The sequence below is a fragment of the Rhinoderma darwinii genome, chromosome 11 (genome assembly GCF_050947455.1).
Source record: "Rhinoderma darwinii isolate aRhiDar2 chromosome 11, aRhiDar2.hap1, whole genome shotgun sequence".
Taxonomy (NCBI): domain Eukaryota; kingdom Metazoa; phylum Chordata; class Amphibia; order Anura; family Rhinodermatidae; genus Rhinoderma; species Rhinoderma darwinii.
Genome location: NC_134697.1, coordinates 71,590,435 through 71,617,307, shown reverse-complemented (window position 1 = coordinate 71,617,307; position 26,873 = coordinate 71,590,435). Strand labels below are relative to the sequence as shown.

At 44.3% G+C, this 26,873-nt stretch overlaps 1 protein-coding gene across 3 annotated transcripts; it reads right to left on the bottom strand.

Annotated features, from left to right (window-relative positions):
• Positions 1 to 901: 901 nt before the first annotated feature.
• Positions 902 to 26,873, bottom strand: LOC142663943 (DPY30 domain-containing protein 1-like). 3 transcript variants are annotated; one of them, XM_075842792.1, is made up of 5 exons: positions 19,677 to 19,765; positions 14,284 to 14,452; positions 13,832 to 13,954; positions 7,394 to 7,504; positions 902 to 1,428 (listed from the first exon to the last, which is right to left on the bottom strand). In XM_075842792.1, the coding sequence occupies exons 1-5, from the start codon at positions 19,706 to 19,708 to the stop codon at positions 1,123 to 1,125; spliced, it is 741 nt and encodes a 246-aa protein (XP_075698907.1). In that variant the 5' UTR covers positions 19,709 to 19,765; the 3' UTR covers positions 902 to 1,122. The 3 variants fall into 3 exon arrangements, with proteins under 3 accessions (XP_075698907.1, XP_075698910.1, XP_075698908.1); XM_075842795.1 differs by lacking the exon at positions 19,677 to 19,765 and adding an exon at positions 26,832 to 26,873 and having other exon boundaries at positions 903 to 1,428; XM_075842793.1 differs by lacking the exon at positions 19,677 to 19,765 and adding an exon at positions 19,766 to 19,858 and having other exon boundaries at positions 903 to 1,428.

Below are 26,873 nucleotides of genomic sequence, written 5' to 3'. Positions count from 1 at the left end.
CTGCTGATCGGTGCGGGCTCCGGGTGCATAGCCTCCTTACCTCCCAAACGACCACTGTATAGCAGCCGTGCTGCAGCTCTGCTCCTGTTCAAGTGAATAGGAGCAGAGCTGAAGTAACCCAGCACAGCCGCTATAGGGTGGTTGGAGCTTTCTACATTTGGCACCGACCCCTGCATGGCTTCCGGCGCCCAGAAGCAATCGGAGCTGCTGATCGGTGCGGGCTCCGGGTGCATAGCCTTCTTACCTCCCAAACGACCACTGTATAGCAGCCGTGCTGCAGCCATGCTCCTGTTCAAGTGAATAGGAGCAGAGCTGCAGTAACCCAGCACGGCCGCTATACAGTGGTCGGAGCCTTCTGCTTTTGAACACCGATCCCTGCATAGCTTCCAGCGCCCGGAAGCAGTCGGAACAGCTGATCGGTGCGAAGTCCAGGTCTCAGAACCTCACCGATCATATAATGGTGATCTATCCTGTGGATAGGTCATCAGTATAAAGAACAGCCCCCAAATTGGAGAACCCCTTTAAGGTCTACTATTTGGCCACCATTGAATTGCATCATGAATATTTATAAATAATGTTTCTTATATTCACAGGCAGCAAATGTTTTCCGGCTTGTATTCATTTTTCAATTGCCATACAGGTAGTGAATGGACCATTTAGACTCTCACATAGATAGAACACCTTTAAAAAACAGTCCCTAAGTCAGCGATGTAAATAAATAAAATAAAATAATGGCCCTGCAAAAAAATATGTATCCAAGGGAAAGGCAAACGTCAATCTGTCCACCAATGGGAAACATTTTTGCGGTCTGCTGTTCATTCAACAAACAGGAGCGCAGATACATTACCAAACAGAACCAGTGATACACAAACACACATTGAATAAGACATGGCACAATGGTATAAAACAAGCTCATCCACCAAAATATTAAGATTTTAATAGAGATCATCACAATTGACAGTTTCTGTAAACTGTTCTTGTAGTTATGCATTTTCATGGTTTTATATAATAATTCATGATCCAATTTATATGTAGGTAAGGATTGCCGCAATAAGAAGCCCATTCATGCGCGGACCATGTGGTTCTCATGAAGCTGGCAGAAGTTCTTCTCTGAAAAGATGGTCATGCATCTTGTTCTCCTCCATCAGCCTCAGGTTCCTTTTCTTCAGGCGCTTCAATCTTGGATTTATTCTGCTCTGTATTTGTGTTTGCTGAATCTACAGAAGGGGCATGCTCATCTACATGTGCACCATCACTGGTAGGAACGTACAAAGTGGGTACTGGTTTCTGTTCTTCCACAACTTCAGAGCTTTCCGGATTCTCTCCTGAATCAACTTTTAAAGTATTATCATTTGTTTTTTCCATGTCATTTGCTACTTTTGTGTCCTCAGTCTCAGGAGTCATATCTGGGCTCTTCTGTTTACCACCCTTTTATATGGGATTAAAGAAGTTTAATAATTATTTGATGGTCAATGAAAAATGATAACAGCAAATCTGGTGTCTCTGTTAAAACAGTTTTCAGATCTATATCAAGTTCTGTGGTGGCTTAAGGAAGCTACACAATAATAGATAAAAAGTTGGTGTATGTGTTTCCCAAAAAAACTATCCTGTCCTCAACCGAAGCTAGATTTTGTATTATTTGACCCTCATTACCAGGAAACATGTGTCAACCTGACGTCATATCCATAAATCATTGTTAAGCTGGCCATACAGTTCAAATGCTTTTCCGGTCTTTAAAAATTGTGTGCAGATAGCTGCAGTAAGATTTATCACTTACTAATGTGCGGTCTGTAGCCTCATATACAGTCACATAACCATGATCCTTGTGTTTATCTTTAGAGGTTTTCATAAGCTCGGAAAAGGGCCAATCTTTAGGGGTTTTCATAAGTTTGGAAAACCCCCTAAAGCTTGGCCACCATACGGCCGCTCAATCGTACATCGAATAATCTGTACGAACGATCCAACCATCAACATGCCAGACTGAATTGGCAAAGCACAGACATAGTTGTGTACATTTTTATTTTTTTATAAAAAAAAACAGATTACGCTTGTGCAAAGTGGAGAACATTTGCCAGTAATCATCCCAACATTCACCCGAAAACACAACTTTTTAGACAGGCCTATAACATCCCCTAACCTTTCCATGGCCCCCCATTACATTGGCCATCAGAACCTGACCCCCTTATTCACCAGTCATTCCACACTCCTTGCACCCTAATACACTTCATGTCTGTCATACACAGATACTGGCTGGTGACCGGCTCATGCAGCTTTATGTGTACTACGCTTTTGAGATTGTGTCACCCTTTTTCCTCATAGATTGTAAGCTCTTCCGAGCAGGGTCCTCACTCCTTGATTTTTATCCTTTTAAATAATTTTTATTTGATTACTCCATTCTGCAATATTTTCCTTTAACATGGTTCAATCATAAACACAAAAACCAAGAAGGAATACAATACCCAACCCCCACCCGTCTCTTTCCAGATAACAAGGAAGATGAGGCGCAAAAAACGAACAAAAAAACACAGAGATAAATAACGATCAAATATGGGGCCTTAGGGCAATAACTTTGTCCCTAATATCCAACTTGTCAATCCAACTGCTCCATCTATTGCAAAAATATTCATACCTCCCTTCTGAGAGATAGTACGATCTTTCATTAAGCAGAACTCTAAAAACTGCCTTTTGCCATTTGATCACTACTGGTGGATTTTTTACAAACCACTTTCTCAAAATCTGTAATCTTGCCAAGAATAACAACTGAATCACAAGATCACGGTCATTCCTCTGCTTCAGCCCCGGCACTTCTGAGGGATCTCCCAAAAACATAAAGCCTTCAGAATTCCCCATAGCCATACCCAATATAGATTCAATGGTTTCAATGACCGAGAACCAATATCGATGCAGCTTTGGGCATCGCCACATCAAATGAATGAGATCAGCCTGATCTATATTACACCTAGTACAGGTATCATTCTCTCTGTATCCCATACTATACAGATGTTTAGGAGGGCAGTACAGTCGGTGTACCAACATAAACTTGGAAAATCTATGTGAATAATTAAGTGACACAATATTAACAAGTTTAAACACTTACCTCCATGTGACTATATAATCCTTCCCCAAATCTTTGCCTCATATTTCATTTAAGTTTGCCCTTACTGGGCTATCTCTATTCGTAAACCTACTTAACTCCTGATACACCAAAGAAGTAACCCCTTTTAGTAACCCCGGAGCTTCGACCGGTCACATGCCAGCTCCTTCCTCCGAAACCAAAAGTTGTTCGGAGGTTTAAAGATCAGTGCACAAGGGAAATCCTCACTCCCCTTGTTTGAATTGTAACTTAGTTTTGTCACTATGTAATGTCTGATATTGTCTGTACATGTTCCCCCGGAATTGTAAAGTGAATTTGTAAAAGAAAAAAAAAAAAAAAAAAGTTCAAAAAGTCCCCCTTTTCCCATTTTTTCTTCTGAAATAATGTGAGAAATAGAAAAAAAAATAAACAAAACTGGTATCACTGCGTCCATATAAGTTCGAAAGATTATAATATAAGATTATTTACCTCGCACAGGAACACCCTTAGAAAAACGGTGATCACCATTGCTCTCAAAAAATTTTTTATAAAAATTGATCAAAAAGTTGTATGTACCAAAAAATGGTACGAATAAAAACGACATCTTGTCCTGTAGAAAATTAGCCCTCGCACCGCTCAATCGACGAAAAAATCAAAAAAAGTTATGGCTCTCAGAATATGGTGATTAAAAACACATTTATTTTGAACAAATATTTTTTTCTTTGTAAAAGTAATAAAACATAAAAAACACTATATAAATTTGTTATCACCATGATCGTACTGAGCTGCAGAATACAGTTAAGTTGTCGTTTTTACCACACGGTGAAAGCCGTAAAAACAAAACATAGAAAACAATGGAATCACTGTTTTTTCCCCCCAAAAATTTTTGGGGAGTTTCCCAATTTTCGCAACGAAATTCTGTGTGGAAATTCCGCAGCATTTACTGAAGGGGCCAGTTCGCATGTCTAAATACGGCGGATTCTCCGCAACGGAATCCGTTGTGGAAAATCTGCAGCAAGTACAGTAGTAGCAAAGAGGATGAGATAAAACAAATCTCATCCACACTCAGAAATTGACCTGCGGTGCAGAGTTTTATTCCGCAGCATGTCAATTGTCTATACGTAAACGCTGCTTATTTGTTGCGGGATTTCCCCATTGAATTCAATAGGGCTGTAAATCCTGCATCAAATAGCAGTTGTTCGCAGCGATCCCGCCACAAAAAACTAAATTCAGAAAACAAAAAATATATTAAACTTACCTAGGAATCTGTGTTTCATCCTCCTGGGGTGATGCTTCATCCCATGTGAGCGCCGCTGCAGCCAATCACAGGCTGTAGCAGTGGTCACATGGATGAAACTTCATTACAGGAGGCCGGCCTGGGTGACGTCAGAGGGCCGCCCTCTGGGATGACGCTTCATCCCATGTGACTGCCGCTGCAGCCAATCACAGGCTGTGGCAGTGGTCACATTGATGAAACGTCATTACAGGAGGCCGGCCTGGGTGACATCAGAGGGCCGCCCTCTGGGATGACGCTTCATCCCATGTGACTGCCGCTGCAGCAGTCATCCCAGAAGGCTGGCCGGCTGGCTAAGTGCTGCAGTTTTTCGTAGAGGACATTTCGGGCGAAAAACTGCACCACAGTTAAGTGCGCTTTTTCGCGGTGCACAGGGCGGATACGCTGCGTGCTATTATGCATTGTATCCGCCCCATGTGAACTCAGCTTAGCAGCAAAGAGGCTGAGATTCAGAAAACCTCATGCCCACACTGCGGATAAAAACGCAGCATAAACGTTAATAAATTGTCAATTTATTCTGCTTTTTTTGTTGATTTTCCGTTGCGGGTTTTCTTTATTGAATTGAATGGGGATGCAAAACCCACAACAAAAAGCCAAGTGTTGTGAATTTTGCGGCGTATTCGCAGCGTTCATGCAGCAAAAATCGCAACTAAGAAAAATAAAAAAAACATACTTACCAAGAACGCCCTCCTCCTTCCTGCAGTCCAGCCTCCTAGGATGACGTTCCATTCCATGCCACCACCGCTGCAGCCAATCACAGGCTGCAGAGTTATGCAGGGAGGCCGGACTGCGATGGAGGGACGCGTCGCCATAACAACGACCTACGTAATAATGAGCGTTCTTTACTTCTGCTTTCTGCAGCGGAAATGCCATCCGACAAAACGCAGCACAATGTGGTGCGGTTTTCAGACAGAATGTACTGCGAGTTCCAGGTCGGATACGCGGCGTGGTTTTTATGCCGTGAATCCGTCCCGTGGGAACCCGGTCTAAAGATATATTAACCCCTTAGTGACCAGCCTTTTTTTTTGTTTTTTTCATTGTCGCAGTTAAAGAGCCATAACTTTATTTTTCTCTTCAACATAATATGTATGTTTTTTTTATTTTGCAGGACAGCTTGAATTTTTTTAATGGCACTATTTTGGGGAACATATTATTTATTGATGATCTTTAATTAACTTTTTGGGGGGGAGAATGGAAAAAAACAGCTATTACGCCATTATTCTTTTGCATTTTGAATGTATGTCGTTCACCATGCGGCATAAATAACATGTTACCTTTATTCTCTGGGTTGGTACCAAATATGTATAGTTTTATTTTATTTTTTTACTACTTTTGCACAATAAAAACAGTTTCAAGCAAAGATAATTTGTCATACGTTTTTTATTTTTCGTTGGTGTAGCCATGTGTGGGCTTGTTTTTCACAGGACAAGATGTAGTCCTAATTCGTATAATTTTGGGATTCATGGGACTTATTGATTAACTTTTATACTGTTTAAATGAATAATGAAAAAAAACAAAAATTTGTATACATTTTTGTTGGGGGGGGGGGGTGGAAGAGGATGAAAAAAAAAAAAAGCTATTCTGCAGTTGTATTCCGATTTTTTTAATGTGTTAACTTTATTGTTTGGGATGTTATGATCAGGGGTTAAACGGCAGCTGAACACCCGCCAAGAGAAGCCGTATTGATGGTCACTAGCGGGTTAATAGATTAATCAGTACAAAACTTTGGACTAAAAAAACCACATGGTCTAAAACATATTTAAGAAGAACGTCTTTAACCACTCCATGACGACCTACATATGAAAGGCTTCAGATTCCTCCAATTCGTACTAAAACATAATAAAATATTAGAATTCTAGCGTGAAGACAAAATGACAGATACCAATAATTTGATTCTGGGCACTTCGGTGGCAGCAAAGAATGTTAAAAATGCATGTGATGCGCTTTGAATGTCAAACTGTTCTTCCACATTTCAAGAAGAAATCCGCAAGGATTTCCACTGACAGACCGGAAAATGGTTGTACAGAACTTATGATGATGCTAATATGTCTGTTACATATTTGTCTTTTTCTACCCATAACCCCTCTCATCCTCCAACTCTGCTGACAACTTTATAGTTTTTTTTACCCTCTAGTTTGGAGACACTATATCAGTAGTGAGGAATGAAATACATAAATATATATATAAAAAGATAAGCTACCCAAGATGTAAGGGGTTTGCCCCACAAGTAAAGGATTTATCCCAACTGAAACAGCCGTTTAGAATGCAGCCACCTCGGCGATCTGCCCATTGCCTCCGGTCCGGATGCTGAAACACTCAGTAATCAGTATTAATCCTTTGGAAAAGCTGCAGACGGCTTATATGCATGTTTTCCCTGGCAAATTTAGTATTACATGATAGCTATGCAAATGAATGGGCAACCATGTGATACTTGGCTGCATCTATTCTTTTGCAGTATTACGGTGTACATGCCGTGCACTACATTTAACTGTTTTAGACACTTTGTTTTTGCCACGCTTGACAAGGAACGTGGATTAGCAAGAAATGGTTTTGTGTAGCATAAGGGGGCGCGCTTTCAAATGCAACACTGTGCGCCAAGTATGCACCAAAATTTTAGTGAAAAAAACTGGCGTAAACTAAGCCAACTAATAGGTGGTATAAGGAAGAGAACATTGTCTAGCGAGATGCGCCAAATTTATCATATAGAATACACCACTTTGATCAATTTGGTGAATTTTCTGACTGCCTCGTCTAAATTTACATTGTCTAAAATGTAGACATTATTAGTAAATCTGCCCTATTGATTTCAATGTGAAGTGTGTAATGCTTAATATCTCCTCTGGTGGTGCTGTTGGGAAACTGAAGACTTACTGCCAGGCTTTCCCCTACAAATAACAGCGAGTGAGTGACTGAACATGATGAACATCTACCTCCAACCTCAGTCACATGAAATAACACCTGAGGGGAGAAGGATGATATCTCAAAAAATATGTGTAGCCTTTACAGGCTCCATGAAGAATACTCACAGCTCCTGACAAATATTCATCAGTCTCTTCCACAGTAGGCAAGTGAGGTGCGCCAAACTTCTCTGTAATTTCTGCTATCGTTTTTTGGGGATGCTCCTCTGAATCCTTCTTCTGAAATACAACAACTTCATTTCAAATCGGCGTAAATTAACATGTTTTTCCTATTAAAGGTTACAGACAAGTGTTCACTTATTAGTCGCTGGTCTATGATTAGTCTTAAACCCTATGTTCACCCTCGAAAACCAGTTTAGATATAGATATAATGGACATGAAAAGCAGAGTAACTTTGAAAATAGATGACATTACTTATTTCGCACTGGGAACGAGTTACAATCTGTATTATAGTCCAGAGAAGCGTTACAAATTCTGTTGGTTGCTATTGGAAACAGACCATTCTGTCGACATTCACATCCCTAACAGATTAACTGAGCTCCTATAATGCAGCGGGACGTGGTTTTTCCACGTGTCATTATTGTCCCGACCACAAGCTCTGTACAGATGTTGAGACAGCAAGGAGACTGCTGAGAGATTGTATCTTTGATGCCAGTACAATGGACAATCTAGCAGTGGGACATAATACAGGTTGTAACTCACAATGTATTGCACAAAGTTAATAAGCTTTTTATGTCGGTTTGATTGTAATCCAGCTTAAAGAGGCTCTGTCACCAGATTTTGCAACCCCTATCTGCTATTGCAGCAGATCGGCGCTGCAATGTAGATTACAGTAACGTTTTTATTTTTAAAAAACAAACCATTTTTGGCCAAGTTATGACCATTTTCGTATTTATGCAAATGAGGCTTGCAAAAGTACAACTGGGCGTGTTGAAAAGTAAAAGTACAACTGGGCGTGTATTATGTGCGTACATCGGGGCGTGTTTACTTCTTTTACTAGCTGGGCGTTCTGACGAGAAGTATCATCCACTTCTCTTCACAACGCCCAGCTTCTGGCAGTGCAGACACAGCCGTGTTCTCCAGAGACCACGCTGTGACGTCACTCACAGGTCCTGCATCGTGTCAGACGAGCGAGGACACATCGGCACCAGAGGCTACAGATGATTCTGCAGCAGCATCGGCGTTTGCAGGTAAATCGATGTAGCTACTTACCTGCAAATGCTGATGCTGCTGCAGAATCAACTGTAGCCTCTGGTGCCGACACGATGCAGGACCTGTGAGTGACGTCACAGATCTGCACTGCCAGAAGCTGGGCGTTCTGAAGAGAAGTGGATGATACTTCTCATCAGAACGCCCAGCTAGTAAAAGTAGTAAACACGCCCCGATGTACGCACATAATACACGCCCAGTTGTACTTTTGCAAGCCTCATTTGCATAAATACGAAAATGGTCATAACTTGGCCAAAAATGCTCGTTTTTTAAAAATAAAAACGTTACTGTAATCTACATTGCAGCGCCGATCTGCTGCAATAGCAGATAGGGGTTGCAAAATCTGGTGACAGAGCCTCTTTAAGCCTTATTTACACGAATGTGTTAATCGTCCGTGAGAGGGCAGTTGAAACAGCGGCGGTCCCACTGACCTATGTAATTCAATGTGGCCGTTCACATAGCCGTTGTTTCTACAGACCGTGTGACGGGTCAGTGGGAAAATAGGACATGTCCGTTCTTTTCACGCATCACCCATCCCTCCATAGACTCTCAACTATGGGGGATGCGTGACATCGTGTCCTGCAGCGCTGAGCACGAAGGCACCTCGGATGTGAATAAGGCCTTACTCAAACTCCTGAATGTCAAATAGGATTACAGCAAGAACCAGAGGCATAACTGGAAGCTCCTGGTCCCCACACCTATCATGTGCCATTTATCATACTGGTGTCTTTTTATGCGGCAGAGGATCCTTTTTGGTCTGCTCAAGGCCTGGGTGCCACCGCCAGCTCCGCACCTCACATCAGTTATTATCTATCTCTCACAAAAGACAAACTTGGCAAGACAACTCAAAAATGTATCACTACAGGTGTATAGATTTTTGGGGAACAGCACTTTAATATCTATAAAGGCCTAATGAAAATGCAGAGAGGTTCCCCGAACTCTTGTCTGGAGGATCTCCACAAAAAGCGCACTATATGACACAACTCTGCCACATGGCTGCCTCCAGAACCGAACTTACGATTGTGCTGTGGATGGCCCGGTGATCACGCTCGGCTGATCAGCCTGCGAGCGCCGCACCTTTTGCATAGCGAGCAATTTTATGTTACTCCAAATTGAAGTTATGATTGGGCATCTCACAGTTGCCATTTTTTAAATTATATTCCACTGGAACTGAACACTGGTGGAAAAAAGCCGTTGCTTTAACATTAAAGTAAAGTTTATGTTATGGTATTATCGGAAATACTCCCCATGAGCATTGGGGCTTTCTAGGAACCAATGGGATTGCAGGAAATTGCCTACATTAAAAGGGTGAATCGCCCCAAAAGTGAACTTCTAAATTGATATAGGGACGTATTAAATCATGAGAGCGGTGTAGTCTGTGAACTTGGTGACAACACTGATTTATATTGCATGTCATAAGATAATTTTAGGATTGATTTCCCCTTAGAGAAAAGGAGAAGGAATCTAAAATTGCTGGAATTCCTCCGGCTGAAAGATCATAAGTAGTTACTGAGGAGCCTAGATCACAACACACGCACGTGAGCTTTTCTTGGCTCAGCTGAGGCCCCTCCGTCAGTTACTTTTACTTGTAGCGCTTTCAGCTAAAATGGTTTCATAAACTTCTTTGCTTGAGGACATGGTGTGGTGTAAGTGAGCGGTGACAAGAAGGGCTCAGAATGAGTCGACAGAACAGGTTTCTGCCTCCTGGTCAGTATTTCCTAGATCCACAGTAGATAATATCCTGTCTAGTGATATGTAACAATGACTCTAATGAAGACATTAGACAGAAGAGCACATCTGCTCTTTAAAGGGACAGTGTCATGATTTTTATTTATTTTTTATTAATTTATGTGTTTATATTTAATAAAATATTATATTGACTTTATTTATTTTTTCACACACAATGTTTTTTTTATTAACACTTTCTTACTGGACTGGGGGCTGCCATGTTTTATTTCATCTGTGTATGTGTCTTTTAACGACACATACACAGATGGAATACGGCAGCACAGTGCACGGGAGCCGTTCATTGCATCGGACATCTGGCTCTGTACTGCGCAGAGGCAGTTCAGAGCCACCCAGCAGAGAAGCTGGTTTGTAGGGAGATAACAGGCGCCATTATGAAGACCGGCTGCACTGCAGGTAAGGTGTGTACCCCCCTCTCGCGCCCCCCCATGGCCCTGCCCTCGCGACACCCCCGCACACCTGCTGGAGCTGTGTGTGCACGCGCAGCAGCCCTGTGTGTGCGCGGGCAGCAGAGCTGTGTGTGTGCGCTCGTGTGTGCGTGCGTAGCAGAGCTGTGTGCATGTGCGCATGCAGCAAAGCTGTGTGTGTGTAGTGTGCACAGCAGAGCTGTGTCCTATTTTTGTGCAGCGGAGTATGCACGGGCACCACTGATCCCTCATAGCCGCTTATCAGCTGTTTTAAAGAATCAGCGGCGAGCACACTCCCCCACACACACAAATCCCCCCAAACATGCAACTGCGCCACACACAACCCCACCCCACTGTACTTCTTTACGCAACACGTTTTTTTAAAAACGCTTGCGTAAAAAACTAACGGCTCTCTTTTCCATTGATGTAGTCAAGCATTTGACGCTTTTTTGGTGTGTTTTTTTTACGTATTTTGTGCACGCTTTTTGGCGCATAATTAGGACTCCCACTGACTATGGGAACATTTGGCACGTTTTACGTGCAAAGGAATTGACTCGACACCTAATTACACAACGCGTTTTTTAAAAACACGTGTGTAAACAAGTGCGTTGAATGTACTAACAGCGCACTTTACCAATTATGTAAATTAAAAACATAATCAAGCGTTTTTTGATGCAGTTTTTGGCACGTAAAATGCGTAAAAAACAGGGTCAAATACACGCTGTGTGAACCTTCTGAACTCCATGTCGGGACTCCACATGAACTCCACGTCGGAACACCGTATTCCCATTGAAATCAATGGGCAGATGTTTGGAGGCGTTCTGCTTCCGATTTTTCTGCCGTTTACGGCCCGAAAAACGTCCAAAAACAAGCCGTGTGAACATACCCTTAGGGTATGTGCACACGTAGTGTTTCAGGCATTTTTCGGGCCGTAATCGGAAGCAGAACACCTATAAACATCTGCCCATTGATTTCAATTGGAAATACGGCGTTCTGTTCCGACGGGGCATTTTTTTACACCTCATTTTCAAATAACGGCACGTAAAAAGATGACTGCGAAAAAGAAGTGCATGTCACTTCTTGGGATGTTTTTGGAGCCGTTTTTCATTGACTCTATAGAAAAACAGCTCCAAAAAACGTCCGTAAAAAACGCAGCGTAAAATGTGAGTTTGATTAAAAAACTACTGAAAATCAGGAGCTGTTTTCCCTTGAAAACAGCTCTGTATTTTCAGACGTTTTTTAGTAAGCGTGTGAACATACCCATAGCCTTTTGGTGTGTCCTATAGCTTCTGCCAGCTGCCATTTGTACAATCACTCCCAAAATGGCAGCCGGACACTGCTTAGCAATTTGAAGACACCTTTTCCTGGCTTGTAGCCAAAAATAGGGAGGGGGGGTGAGATTCCCTCCCACATTTACAGCAGCTGTAAGTCAGCTTGCTTTGCCTTATTCACCTTGCTGTAATTCTGGGAAGTGCTCCCTCTTTTGGCTAACATATGAAAACATGTCAAATTATTATTTCATTTTTAATACATCCCAACATGTGTAAGAAAAAAAAAATACCAAAATACAGAATAAAAAATATAATCGAATAAGTAACTTACTTTAAAAAAAAAGTTTAATTCTATAACTTTTTTATTTGTTGGGCTAGCGACGTGATTTTTGCAACATCATTTTTTGTAGACAATGCAGGTTTCTTTTTTTTATAATTTTTAAACACATCCTTTTGTCCATTTTTGAATTTTTAGGCTTATAATTTGAAAATAATAGTAAAAATATGCTTTTTTCACTTACATAGTACGTTGCCACTTGGTGTTCAAAGTGTATAACAAAGTGCACGTCCACATAATGAGCTAAGTGCTGGTGGACACACTCTCAATTATTCTCCCCAAAGCCAGTTCTCTGCATAGTAATCCACTGTTCACTGTAGAGCAACCAATAGAAATAACTTTTTTGCCTGCTTGTCAGGTGAGGAGCAGAGCCCCTGCAGTAGCATGGAAGTATAGCTGAGGAGATGACTCCTCAGCTTGTTAGGATTGTAGTATTTATCTTCACTACTCTACATCTCATGTTAGCTATCTGCAGGGAAAGTAATAAGGGACTATACTGTCAACTGCCAAAGGTGGAAGGAGACTGATTTAGCTCAGATCCCCTCCCCCAGCAGCATAGATTAGCAGCAGCCACGAGGGTGTCACAGGGAAGCAAAAGCAGCTATTAACAACCTACCTTTCTAGTTTTACTACATTTTTTTTTGCAAAATAATTTGTTTTTGTGGCGCCACATTCCAGGAGTCATAACATTTTTATTTTTCCATTGACGTAGCTTTATAAGGGCTTGTTTTTGCGGCATTCACTGTGTGAGATATATGTTAAGAATAACGTGTTAATTTTATAGTACTGGGCGTTATGGGTGCGACAATCCCTATGTATTGTTTTTTATTCTTTTTATATTTTTCAATAATAAAATGTTGTGTTAGGGAAATAAAACATTTGTAAAGCTTTAAAGCTTTTTTATTAGTGTCACTAGGAACCTGACCCTGTGGTCCTTTGATTGCTCAGATAAAACACTGCAATACATCTGTATTGGAGTGTATTGTACCGCCTGTTAGGCCGCCAGCTGCCTGGCGGGAGCACCACGGGGCCTACAGAAGGAGCCACCTTCTCTCTGTAAAACCACTCAGGTGCCATGGTCAGTATTGACCATCAAATCTTTGTGGTTAAACAGCCGGGATCGGCATCAACTTTGACCCCGAACGTTGCAGCCAGCTGTATGTTATAGCTGGCGCCTGCTGAAGATGTTGCAGGCACAGCTTTGGAGCCCATGCTGTAACAGTTCCCACAACGTACCATTACGACGCGGTGCAGGTAGAGACTAATACTATTAGTTATGTTTATTGTAATAAAAAACAAAACTATTGAAAAAGGACTTTTTCCAAACTTTTCATGGCCGTTGTTAACTAAACATTACAATTCTAGTGTCTAATCAGCAACCGAATGTGCAGAAATGTGGGATTTTTCGGAATATCATTCCCACATTGCAGATATCTTTCCTTCGCCACGTTAACATCCCAATAGAGGAAAACTGGTCACAACACTAATAGATATTAGTTACATCTTCCTGCCTATGGCCAGCTGAAGTAATATACTAGTCTAACCTGGGTAACCCACAAGCAGTGACAGATCTCACCCTTTGTTGCTCTTCAATTCTCCGCTGGATGAAGAGTTCTTCTTGCTTCAGTTTTTCAATTGTCTCCAGCTCTTGTCTTGCCTCTTCTTTTTCTCGTTCTAGCTGTTCCCGATCCAGTCTCCTCTTAAAAGTAAGGAAACAGAAACGAATGTAAAAATCCTCTCAACCGGATAAAATTATTATTCCCATTTTATTAAGATTTTCACTTTGTCGCATGCCGTCCTGAAATTTTAACTACGGTAAATATGATATATTGATTTTTTTATATGATGATTTCCATCTGTGATATTCGCCATGAATTCATATAATATTTCGATGTTGCGTTAAGTCTGCCGTCCTGTTATGTACTACACCCCGGGACCCCCTAAGAGAAGTCACCCCCGAAAGGCTGATGTGCCTGGGTGAACGGGTGATAAGTTGTGGCATTTTATAATAGAAGCGATTCATGTTACCTTTTCATATTCATCTAAATTACTTCTGTACTTGTAAATAAAGTGGGCCAGATACTCAATAGGGTCCGCTGGTCTTTTCTCTGCTATTTCTGCCAATCCCTCTGTCAGGCATTTCCCTACAGATCTCTTCAGGTATTCAGAATCCATCCTTGACTGAGGAATCCAAAGTCTAATTGAAGGAAATAAGGAAAAGCATTAATCGATGGGTTCACAGGCTCAGTCATGGGCACAATGTTCTGTCTGTAGGTCTTTAGAAGGTGGACAGTATACAGCAGAGGGGATTGCGTCCATCTATACCTTACAGCTTTGTGTTCGCCTTTGTAATCATCGTGTGACTGATTTAGTTTAGTGTGAGGCGCACAGGCTGCTGGCACTATAAACAGTAGCCCCCTAGTTGGCATTATTCATGGGGGTGCTCTTACTGACACTAATCATGGTAACACTTGCAAACAGTATTCATGATTGGCACTGGCTGACACTACTCATGGGTGCACTTTGGCTGGCACTACTTTTCATGGTGAATCTCTGGCTAACACTATTCATGAGGGGCACTGTCTGGCTGGCACTGTACATGGGAGGCACATTGACTAACACCATTCATGGTGGCAGTATTCATGATGGGCATTGGCCTCTTCTTGGAGGCACTCTGGTTGGCTGGTTGGCACTATTCAAAAGGGGGCACTGGTTGACACTATATAAGTGAACTCTAGCTGAACTATTGTAGGGGGTGCACTGGCTGGCACTATTCACGGGTGCACTCTGGCTGGCACTGTATGGGTAACAGAACCCCTTTTTCATGTAAGCATTAGACAGTGTGGCACTGTCTCATGTCTGCTTGAAAAATTGGTACTGTTTCCCTGAAAGGCGTTGTATTTTAGAGGCTCCTGTTTATTGTGTTTAATACAATAAATACATTTTACCAAATATCCGACTGAGTCGTGGAAGTTTTGCGCCTGGATGGTGTCTCTTTCTAACAGTGGATCCCCACCTGGTCTCCATTTCTTTTATCTACCTGGCGAGGCTGGCAGCTGAAACCCTAGGGAAAACGACACTGGCAGCATTCTTCCTAATATCTCGCTCTGCAATAGTGTTGTGCGTGTCCATGCACAACAACCAAAGGTGAGCCTCCATTTACTACACTCACCAGAGGAACCTATTTTTAACCTGTCGTACTCACCTTATGCACCGCCCTTGTGTTCCCCTTGTTCTCATTTTTTTAGCCACCTTACACACTATTCTTGGAGGCACATTGGTTGGCACAATTTATGGGGGCACTGACTGGGACAATTCATGGAAACACTGGCTGATACTACTCATGGGTGCACTGTGGCTGGCACTATTGATGAAAGGCACTAGGTGACACTTCATGGTGCAACTCTATCTGTTACTATTCATGGTGCAACTCTAGCTGGTACTATTCATGGTGGCAATCTGGCTGGCACGATTCGTGAGGGTCACTGGCTGTCTGGCAATGTTCCCGGGAGGCACATTTACTAGCACCATTCATTGTGGCACTATTCATGAAGGGCATTGGATGACACTATTCTTGGAGGCACTCTGGTAGGCACTATTCAAGAGAGGCACTTGCTGGCACTATTTATGGGTGTACTATGACTGGCACTATTTACAGCTGCTCTCTGGCTGGCGCTATTCAAGAGGGGTCACTGTCTCGCACTATTTAAGGGTGCACTCTGCATGACACTACTTATGGGTGCAATCTGCATGACACTACTTATGGGTGCACTCTGCATGACACTACTTATGGGTGCACTCTGCATGACACTACTTATGGGTGCACTCTGCACGACACTACTTATGGGTGCACTCTGCACGACACTACTTATGGGTGCACTCTGCATGACACTACTTATGGGTGTACTCCGCATGACACTACTTATGGGTGCACTCTGCATGACACTATTTATGGGTGCACTCTGCATGACACTACTTATGGGTGCACTCTGCATGACACTACTTATGGGTGCACTCTGCATGACACTACTTATGGGTGCACTCTGCATGACACTACTTATGGGTGCACTCTGCATGACACTACTTATGGGTGCACTCTGCATGACACTACTTATGGGTGCACTCTGCATGACACTACTTATGGGTGCACTCTGCATGACACTACTTATGGGTGCACTCTGGCTGGCTCTATTTATAGGTGCACTCTGTATGACACTACTTATGGGTGCACTCTGCATGACACTACCTATGGGTGCACTCTGGCTGGCTCTACTTATGGGTGCAATCTGCATGACACTACTTATGGGTGCACTCTGCATGACTCTACTTATGGGTGCACTCTGCATGACACTACTTATGGGTGCACTCTGCATGACACTATTTATGGGTGTACTCCGCATGACACTACTTATGGGTGCAGTCTGCATGACACTATATATGGGTGTACTCCGCATGACACTACTTATGGGTGCACTCTGCATGACACTATTTATGGGTATACTGCACATGACACTACTTATGGGTGCAGTCTGCATGACACTATTTATGGGTGTACTCCGCATGACACTACTTATGGGTATACTCCACATGACACTACTTATGGGTGCACTCTGCATGACACTATTTATGGGTGTACTCCGCATGACACTACTTATGGGTGCACTCTGCATGACACTATTTATGGGTGTACTCTGGCCGGCTCTACTTATGGGTGCACTCTGCATGACACTACTTATGGGTGCACTCTGTATGACACTACTTATGGGTGCACTCTGCATGACACTACCTATGGGTGCACTCTGGCTGGCTCTACTTATGGGTGCAATCTGCATGACACTACTTATGGGTGCACTCTGCATGACTCTACTTATGGGTGCACTCTGCATGACACTACTTATGGGTGCACTCTGCATGACACTATTTATGGGTGTACTCCGCATGACACTACTTATGGGTGCAGTCTGCATGACACTATATATGGGTGTACTCCGCATGACACTACTTATGGGTGCACTCTGCATGACACTATTTATGGGTATACTGCACATGACACTACTTATGGGTGCAGTCTGCATGACACTATTTATGGGTGTACTCCGCATGACACTACTTATGGGTATACTCCACATGACACTACTTATGGGTGCACTCTGCATGACACTATTTATGGGTGTACTCCGCATGACACTACTTATGGGTGCACTCTGCATGACACTATTTATGGGTGTACTCTGGCCGGCTCTACTTATGGGTGCACTCTGCATGACACTACCTATGGGTGCACTCTGCATGACACTACTTATGGGTGTACTCTGGCTGGCTCTACTTATGGGTGCACTCTGCATGACACTACTTATGGGTGCACTCTGCATGACACTACTTATGGGTATACCCTGGCTGGCTCTACTTATGGGTGCAATCTGCATGACACTACTTATGGGTGCACTCTGCATGACACTACTTATGGGTGCAATCTGCATGACACTACTTATGGGTGCACTCTGCATGACACTACTTATGGGTGCAATCTGCATGACACTACTTATGGGTGCACTCTGCATGACACTACTTATGGGTGCACTCTGCATGACACTACTTCTGGTTGAACTCTGCATGACACTACTTATGGGTGCACTCTGCATGACACTACTTATGGGTATACTCTGCATGACACTACTTATGGTGCACTCTGCATGACACTATTTATGGGTGTACTCTGCATGACACTACTTATGGGTGTACTCTGCATGACACTACTTATGGGTGCACTCTGGCTGGCTCTATTTATGGGTGCACTCTGTATGACACTACTTATGGGTGCACTCTGCATGACACTACCTATGGGTGCACTCTGGCTGGCTCTACTTATGGGTGCAATCTGCATGACACTACTTATAGGTGCACTCTGCATGACACTACTTATGGGTGCACTCTGCATGACACTACTTATGGGTGCACTCTGCATGACACTACTTATGGGTGCACTCTGCATGACACTACTTATGGGTGCACTCTGCATGACACTATTTATGGGTGTACTCCGCATGACACTACTTATGGGTGCACTCTGCATGACACTACTTATGGGTGCACTCTGCATGACACTACTTATGGGTGCACTCTGCATGACACTACTTATGGGTGCACTCTGCAAGACACTACTTATGGGTGCACTCTGCATGACACTACTTATGGGTGCACTCTGCATGACACTACTTATGGGTGCACTCTGCATGACACTACTTCTGGTTGAACTCTGCATGACACTACTTATGGGTGCACTCTGCATGACACTACTTATGGGTGCACTCTGCATGACACTATTTATGGGTGTACTCCGCATGACACTACTTATGGGTGCAGTCTGCATGACACTATATATGGGTGTACTCCGCATGACACTACTTATGGGTGCACTCTGCATGACAATATTTATGGGTATACTGCACATGACACTACTTATGGGTGCAGTCTGCATGACACTATTTATGGGTGTACTCCGCATGAAACTACTTATGGGTATACTCCACATGACACTACTTATGGGTGCACTCTGCATGACACTATTTATGGGTGTACTCTGGCCGGCTCTACTTATGGGTGCACTCTGCATGACACTACCTATGGGTGCACTCTGCATGACACTACTTATGGGTGTACTCTGGCTGGCTCTACTTATGGGTGCACTCTGCATGACACTACTTATGGGTGCACTCTGCATGACACTACTTATGGGTGCACTCTGCATGACACTACTTATGGGTATAGGCTCTACTTATGGGTGCACTCTGCATGACACTACTTATGGGTGCACTCTGCATGACACTACTTATGGGTGCACTCTGCATGACACTACTTATGGGTGCAATCTGCATGACACTACTTCTGGTTGAACTCTGCATGACACTACTTATGGGTGCACTCTGCATGACACTATTTATGGGTGTACTCCGCATGACACTACTTATGGGTGCAGTCTGCATGACACTATATATGGGTGTACTCCGCATGACACTACTTATGGGTGCACTCTGCATGACACTATTTATGGGTGTACTCCGCATGACACTACTTATGGGTGCAGTCTGCATGACACTATATATGGGTGTACTCCGCATGACACTACTTATGGGTGCACTCTGCATGACACTATTTATGGGTATACTGCACATGACACTACTTATGGGTGCAGTCTGCATGACACTATTTATGGGTGTACTCCGCATGACACTACTTATGGGTGCAATCTGCATGACACTACTTATGGGTGCACTCTGCATGACACTACTTATGGGTGCACTCTGGTGTTAAAGAGCTAGAGACTACTGGGAAAAGTGAGATGACTTATCTGCTTTCCATATCATCATCATCACTAAATACTATGTGAATAAGGTGATCCACGCTACACAGCCGGAATAAACCTGTAGAAATACTGAACGGCTCCTGAATACATCAGATCTAGGAACGGAAGGAATGTGTCCCGTCAGCACCGCACAGTAAAACCACTCACCCTGCGCTATCCACGGCTCTCGCTTCCTCAGGAGCAGTCGAATGCGTCTCTAGTTACCTAGCAACCGACGTCACATTAATGCTTTGCGCCCGCACATGCGAATGGCTGAGGAAGCCATTTTGTGTGAGATCATTGTTTATTGTAGCAACCAGAACACTACCACCCGTTATAATGTCTAAATTGCTTTTGAGTAATTTTCGCCCCTGCTGTCTCGTTTATAAAATAAAATTTGCGGCGGCCATATTATTGGAGACCAAGGGTTTGAGAAGTCGTCGTATTCGACTCGCTCAGTATTGTGTGCTGCTTCCCTCTTGTGGTCATATATAATTTTGCAATAATATTGTATTTTTCTACTACTGTTTTGCAATATCATCTATTCTTCACGACCCTAAATGACTAATACTTGTGTGGCACTCATACACACCCGATTAAACACACACAGTAGCATGCTCCCATATTGCCTCCCATACAGTATAATACCCTCTAGCTGCCACCATACAGTATAATGCCCCCATAGCTGCCACCATACAGTATAATGCCCCCATAGCTGCCACCATACAGTATAATGCCCCCATAGCTGCCACAATACAGTATAATGCCCCCAGTGGTGTAACTACCGCTGTAGCAGCCGTAGTGGCTGCTACGGGGCCCGCGGCATGAGGGGGCCCGTGTCGCCCGCCGGCACGGCCCCCACCATGGCCGGAGGCTCCTCTAGCTGCCGTTATGGCTACTACAGCGCGACGCCACTTAAAGAGGCTCTGTCACCAGATTTTGCAACCCCTATCTGCTATTGCAGCAGATCGGCGCTGCAATGTAGATTACAGTAACGTTTTTATTTTTTAAAAAACGAGCATTTTTGGCCAAGTTATGACCATTTTTGTATTTATGCCAATGAGGCTTGCAAAAGTCCAAGTGGGCGTGTTTAAAGTAAAAGTCCAACCGGGCGTGTATTATGTGCGTACATCGGGGCGTGTTTACTACTTTTACTAGCTGGGCGTTCTGACGAGAAGTATCATCCACTTCTCTTCAGAACGCCCAGCTTCTGACAGTGCAGACACACAGCGTGTTCTCGAGAGATCACGCTGTGTCGTCACTCACTTCCTGCCCCAGGTCCTGGGAGACTTTCGGTCCCCCGTTCTCCTTATCAGTGCCAGCGATCACACATGTATCCCCAATCCTGTGGATAGGGGATACATGTCTATTGTAGGACAAACTATAGGTCAGATTTTTGGGGGGGGGTTCAGGCTGTATGGCGTTACCTACAGGGGGGACTGTATAGCGTTACCTACAGGGTGGGCTGTATAGCGTTACCTACAGGTTGGTTCTGTATGGCGTTACCTACAGGGGGGCTGTATAGCATTAACTACAGGGGGGGCTGTATAGTGTTAACTACAGGGGGGCTGTATAGCGTTATCTACAGGGGGCTGTATAGCGTTACTTACAGGGGGGCTGTATGGCGTTACCTACAGGGGGGGCTGTATGGCGTTACCTGCAGGGGGGCTGTATGGCGTTACCTACAGGGGGGCTGTATGGCGTTACCTACAGGGGGGGCTGTATGGCATTACCTACAGGGGGGCTGTATGGCGTTACCTACAGGGGGGCTGTATGGCGTTACCTACAGGCGGGCTGTATGGCATTACCTACAGGGGGGGCTGTATGGCGGTCTCTACAGGGGGTTCTGTATGGCGTTATCTACAGGGGGGTCTGTATGGCGTTATTTACAGGGGGGCTGTATGGCGTTATCTACAGGGTGGTACTGTATGGCGTTATCTACAGGGCGGCTGTATGACGTTATCTACAGGGGGGCTGTAAAAAAGGCACTATCTACAAGGGGGGGTTGTGTCACACCCAGGGGAGGGGGGGCCCAGTCAAAAGTTTGCTATGGGGCCCAGTCTTTCCTAGTTATGCCCCTGAATGCCCCCATAGCTATCACCATACAGTATAATGCCCCCATACAATATAAAGCTAACACAGATGCCCCCATACAGTATACTGCCCATACAGATTCCCCCATGCAGTATAATGCTCAAATTCCCATATACAGCATAATGCCCCCATAGCTGCCTGCATACAGTATAATGGCCTCTTAGCTGCCCCTAGTGCCAGTGCCCTTGTAGATAGTGGCAGTGCCCATGTACAGGATGGGCCATTTATATGGATACACCTAAATAAAATGGGAATGGTTGGTGATATTAACTTCCTGTTTGTGGCACATTAATATATGGGAGGGGGGAAACTTTTCAAGCTGGGTGTTGAAGTCAGCCATTTTGTATCCAACTTTAGTTTTTTCAATGGGAAGAGGGTCATGTGACACATCAAACTTATTGAGAATTCCACAGGAAAAACAATGGTGTGCTTGGTTTTAACGTTACTTTATTCTTCCACTTGTGTGGTTGTTGTATGAGAACTCGGCCCATGGAAGAAGCTGTACCCAGTCCCTTGCTACGTGGAGATGAAGTGGCGAAGATCATTCTCCATGATTTGGTTAACCCTCTCGACTTGGCCATTGGACTGGGGATGGTAGGCTGAAGAAAAGTCCAACTTCGCGTCTAGCAGTTTACAGAGGGCTCTCCAGAATTTCGAGGTGAACGGAACCCCCCCCCCCCCCGATCAGACACGATATGAAGAGGCAAGCCATGCAAACGGAAGATGTGTTGGATGAAGAGGTTAGTGAGTCGAGGAGCAGAAGGTAGACCGGTCAGCGGGATAAAATGAGCCATCTTAGACAACCGGTCCACCACCACCCAGACCGTATTGTATCCTGCAGAGGAAGGAAGGTTTGTGACAAAGTCCATTGCTATATGCTACCAGGGAGCATTGGGCACAGGCAGAGGTTGGAGCAGACCGGCAGGCTTGGAGTGTGCAACTTTGTTGGAAGCACACACAGTGCAGGACGAGACAAAGTCCACAATATCTTTGGGCAGCGTGGGCCACCAGAAATCAGGTCCTGGGTTTTACGAACACCAGCGTACCCAGCCAGGTTGGAGCTGTGCCCCCAGCGAAGGATTTTCCTCCTTTCTGCCAACCGCACAAAAGTCCTCCCCAGAGGGATGTCTCTAATTTGCAGAGGATTAACAAGAATAATACAGGACGGGTCAATGATACTTTGCGGAGACTCCACAGTGTCCCCTGTTTCAAACGACCTGGATGGAGCATCGGCCCTCACATTTTTGTCAGCGGGACGGTAGTGGAGCACAAATTGGAACCGGGTGAAGAACAGCGATCACCTGGCTTGACGAAGGCTCAGCCGTTGGGTCAACTGGAGATAGGGGAGGTTCTTGTGGTCGGTATATATCAGGATGGGGTAAGCTGCATCCTCTAGTAGATGTCTCCACTCCTCCAGAGCTAATTTGATGGCCATAAACTCCCGATCCCCAATAGAGTAATTGCGCTCTGCTCGAGAAAAAGTCTAGAGTAATAGCCACATACCACTGCCTTCCCTTTGGAACCTCTCTAGAACAGCAGTGCATCTGCACCAACATAGGAGGCATCCACCTCCAATGAAAATTCTGCGCTGGGTGATTTTAATTAGTTTAACCCCTTCCCACCGCAGCCCTTTTTCAGATTTTCATTTTCGTTTTTTCCTCCCCACCTTACAAAAGCCATTACGTCTTTCCGTCTATATAGTCCTTGAGGGCTTGATTTTTGCGGGACGAGCTGTAGTGTATCTTAGCACCATTTATTTTGCCATATAATTTACTAGGAAACGGGAAAAAAATTATTTGTAGGGTAGAAAATAAAAAATACAGCGATTTCTCCATAGTTTTTTTCGCGCCGTTTTTACGGAATTCACTGTGCAATTAAAATAACATGTTAACTTTATTCTATGGGTCAATACGATTACAGTGATACCAAATATATATAGTTTTTCTATATTTTACTACTTTTTCAAGTAAAAACCTAAGTGTAAAAAAGAAGGTTTATTTTGTGTCGCCAAATTCCGATATAACTAGACAATCAACTTTATTGTGAACTGGAGAAGTGTCTCTTCGAGCAATCCTCGGTTATGCTTCTGGAATACATTCTGTCGGGCACCAAACTCCAAATGGATCCAGTCAAGGTCCAGGCTATTCAAGACTGGCCGCAACCCACTGGGCTAAATTCCATTCAGAGGTTCGTGGGGTTTGCCAACTATTACCTGCAGTTTATTAAGGGATTCTCCTCCTTGATAGCCCCAATTACAGCCCTCACCTGTAAGTCGGCCGATCCCAAACAGTGGAATCCAGAGGCCAATCAAGCCTTCAATCAGTTGAAAGCAGAGTTCCTCTTTGCTCCAGTCCTCAACCAGCCCGACACGTCTCTTCTCTTCTTCCTGAAAGTGGATGCCTCCTACTTCGCTGTGGGAGCTGTTCTGTCCCATTGGCAGGTCTCGGGAAGAATGCACTCCTGCGGGTTCTTTTCCAGAAGGTTCTCTCCCACGGGAAATAATTATGGGATCGGGGACAAAGAACTCCTAGCCATCAAGCTTGCTTTGGAGCAATGGAGGCACCTTCTGGAAGGAGCCTCACATCCTGTTACGATTTTTACTGTTCATAAGAATCTCCTGTACCTACACTCTGCTCGACATCTGAACCCCCGTCAAGCCAGATCGTCGTTGTTTTCCTCGCGGTTCAATCTACTCATCAATTATCTCCCGGGTTCCAAGAACGTCAAGGCGGATGCACTCTCCCGCTCCTTTGAGCCGGAGCTCACAATTGACCCCAAAAGGATTGTCCTGGCAGCTACATCAGGGATGCTGCCAACTCCTCCTACTGGTAAAACCATGGTGCCTTCTAAGTCTCGACCTAGACTTCTCTCCTGGGCCCACAGTTCCCAATTCTCTGGACACGCAGGAGTCAAGAAGACGTTCGAGCTACTATCCAGAGATTACTGGTGGCCCACTCACTCCTGGGATGTCAGAGACTTTGTGTTTGCCTGTCAGACGTGCGCCCAGCATAAAATCATACCCAGGCGCTCTGTTGGGTTACTTCATCCCCTCCCAGTACCGGAAAAACAATGGACCCACATCTCAATGGATTTTGTTACCTATCTCCCACCATCTAAAGGGTACAATACCATCTGGGTCTTGGTAGACCAATTCTCAAAAATGGCACAATTCACCCCTTTGAAAGGCTTACACTTAGCGGCTATCCTGGCTACTATTTTTATCAGAGACATTTTCCGTCTTGATGACTGCCCTCAAGAGATCGTGTCTGACCGAGGTACTCAATTTGCGTCACACTTCTGGCGAGCCCTCTGTAAAATAATGTGAGTTAAGCTCAATTTCTCCGCAGCCTACCACCCACAATCCAATGGACAGAGAGAGTTACCCAAGATTACTAAGATCTTGAGAAATTGATAAGACTCTACCTCTCTCCTGCTCAAGACAACTGGGTAGACCTCCTACCATCGGCAGAGTTTGCACATAACAAGCTGTTCCTCGAATCGTCATCAGAGTCCCCATTCTTCATCAACTATGGAAAGCATCCACACCTTCCCACTCTTCTAGTTCTTCCCATCTCTGATGTCCCAGCTGCGGATTCCTGCATCCGAGAATTCTCCGTCACCTGGTCCCAGGTAAAGACTAATCTTCAGAAAGCATCTGCCAGGTACAAATCCCAGGCGAATAAAAGGAGACGCAAAGTTACAAGATGGGGACCAGGGGACAGAGTCTGGTTGTCCACTCATTTTATTAGACTCAGAGTGGCAAGTATGAAGTTTGCCCCACGTTACATCGGGCGGTATAGTACATCCCAAGTAATAAACCCAGTAGCCTACAGCTTGTCCTTGCCTCCATTCCTAGGCATCCCAAATGTCTTCCATGCCTCTCTCCTGAAGCCTGTGGTCCTTAACAGATTCTCTTCTTCTTGAGCAGCTCCCAGTTCCATCTCTGTTGATCAGCATGAGGAATATGAAGTGGATGAAATCTTGGACTTTCATTAATTGGAAAGGCTACGATCCTGATGAGCGCTGTTGGATAAAACATTCAGACCTGCATGCCCCTCAACTTTTGGACAAGTTTCATAAGAAGTTTCCACACAAACCATTTTCTGGGTGTTCAGAGCCCACCCCTAAGGGAGGGGGTATTGTCACAAAACAACGCTCAGTCAATGCTTACCTCGGCAGACGGTTTCAGAGACGGGGAAGGAGTTCCCTCTAGTGGCTTTATTGCGAGGATACATGCCGGATATCCCTCTAGTGGCTGGAATGCAAAATGCAATCTGGAACTCCCTCTAGTGGCTAGTACATGGCATTACCTCAATTCTGGTAAACTCCCCCCTGACGTCACATGATGCCTGACTATAGGACAGCCCATATAAGCATCTCCCTGAACACCAACAGGTGCCAGAGTATCAGATCATTACTACCTAGCTCCAGCTTTGTTCTATACCTGACCTGACTTTCTGTATTACGACTCTGTTAGTATCGATCCTCTGTGATTTTAAGCGCTACTAGAAGCTGGCGAAAAGGAATCCCATCCTCTCTGCTAGGTTCGTGACCAGCATACACTGCTTCCGCTGGCTTACCTTTTTCCAATAATGCATCCTGGTTCCATCTCTTCCCCAAGTAAGTGATGCAAATGTACCCGGCCATCCACATGATACAAAAGAAAACGTGATTTATGAGACCAGGCTGCCCTCTTCTATTGCTCCACTGTACAGTTCTGATGCTCACTTGCCCATTGCAGGTGCATTTGGCAGTGGACAAGGGTCAACATGGGCACTCTGGCCGGTCTGTAGGTAAGCAGCTCCAAACGCATCAAAACTGCATTGTATTGAGTGTTCTGACACCTTTCCATCATAGTGAGTATTAACTTTTTGAGCAATTGAGTTCTAGTGTGGGAACAGACCTGAGGGGCTAGCATCAATGGGCCTCGGGCGCCCATGACCCTGTTACCGGTTCACCAGTTGTTCTTCCTTGGACAACTTTTGGTAGACACTAACCACTGCATATTGGAAGCATCCTACAAGACCTGCTGTTTTGGAGATGCTCTGACCCAGTGGTCTAGCCATCACAGTTTGACCCTCAGAACTTTACACTTTCCCATATCTTCTGCTTCCAACCCATTAAAGGGCATTTTACTTACCAATGCTTCCTGTGTCGATATTTCTTTTATTTTTGCTGTTCC

Coding starts and splice junctions, on each gene's coding strand:
- LOC142663943 (XM_075842792.1), bottom strand. CDS start 19,708: ATGTATTCAGGAGCCGTTCAGTATTTCTACAG. Junction 13,955..14,283: donor ATTTAGATGAATATGAAAAG/GTAACATGAATC, acceptor CTTACTTTTAAG/AGGAGACTGGATCGGGAACA. Junction 1,429..7,393: donor ATGAATATTTGTCAGGAGCT/GTGAGTATTCTT, acceptor CCCATATAAAAG/GGTGGTAAACAGAAGAGCCC.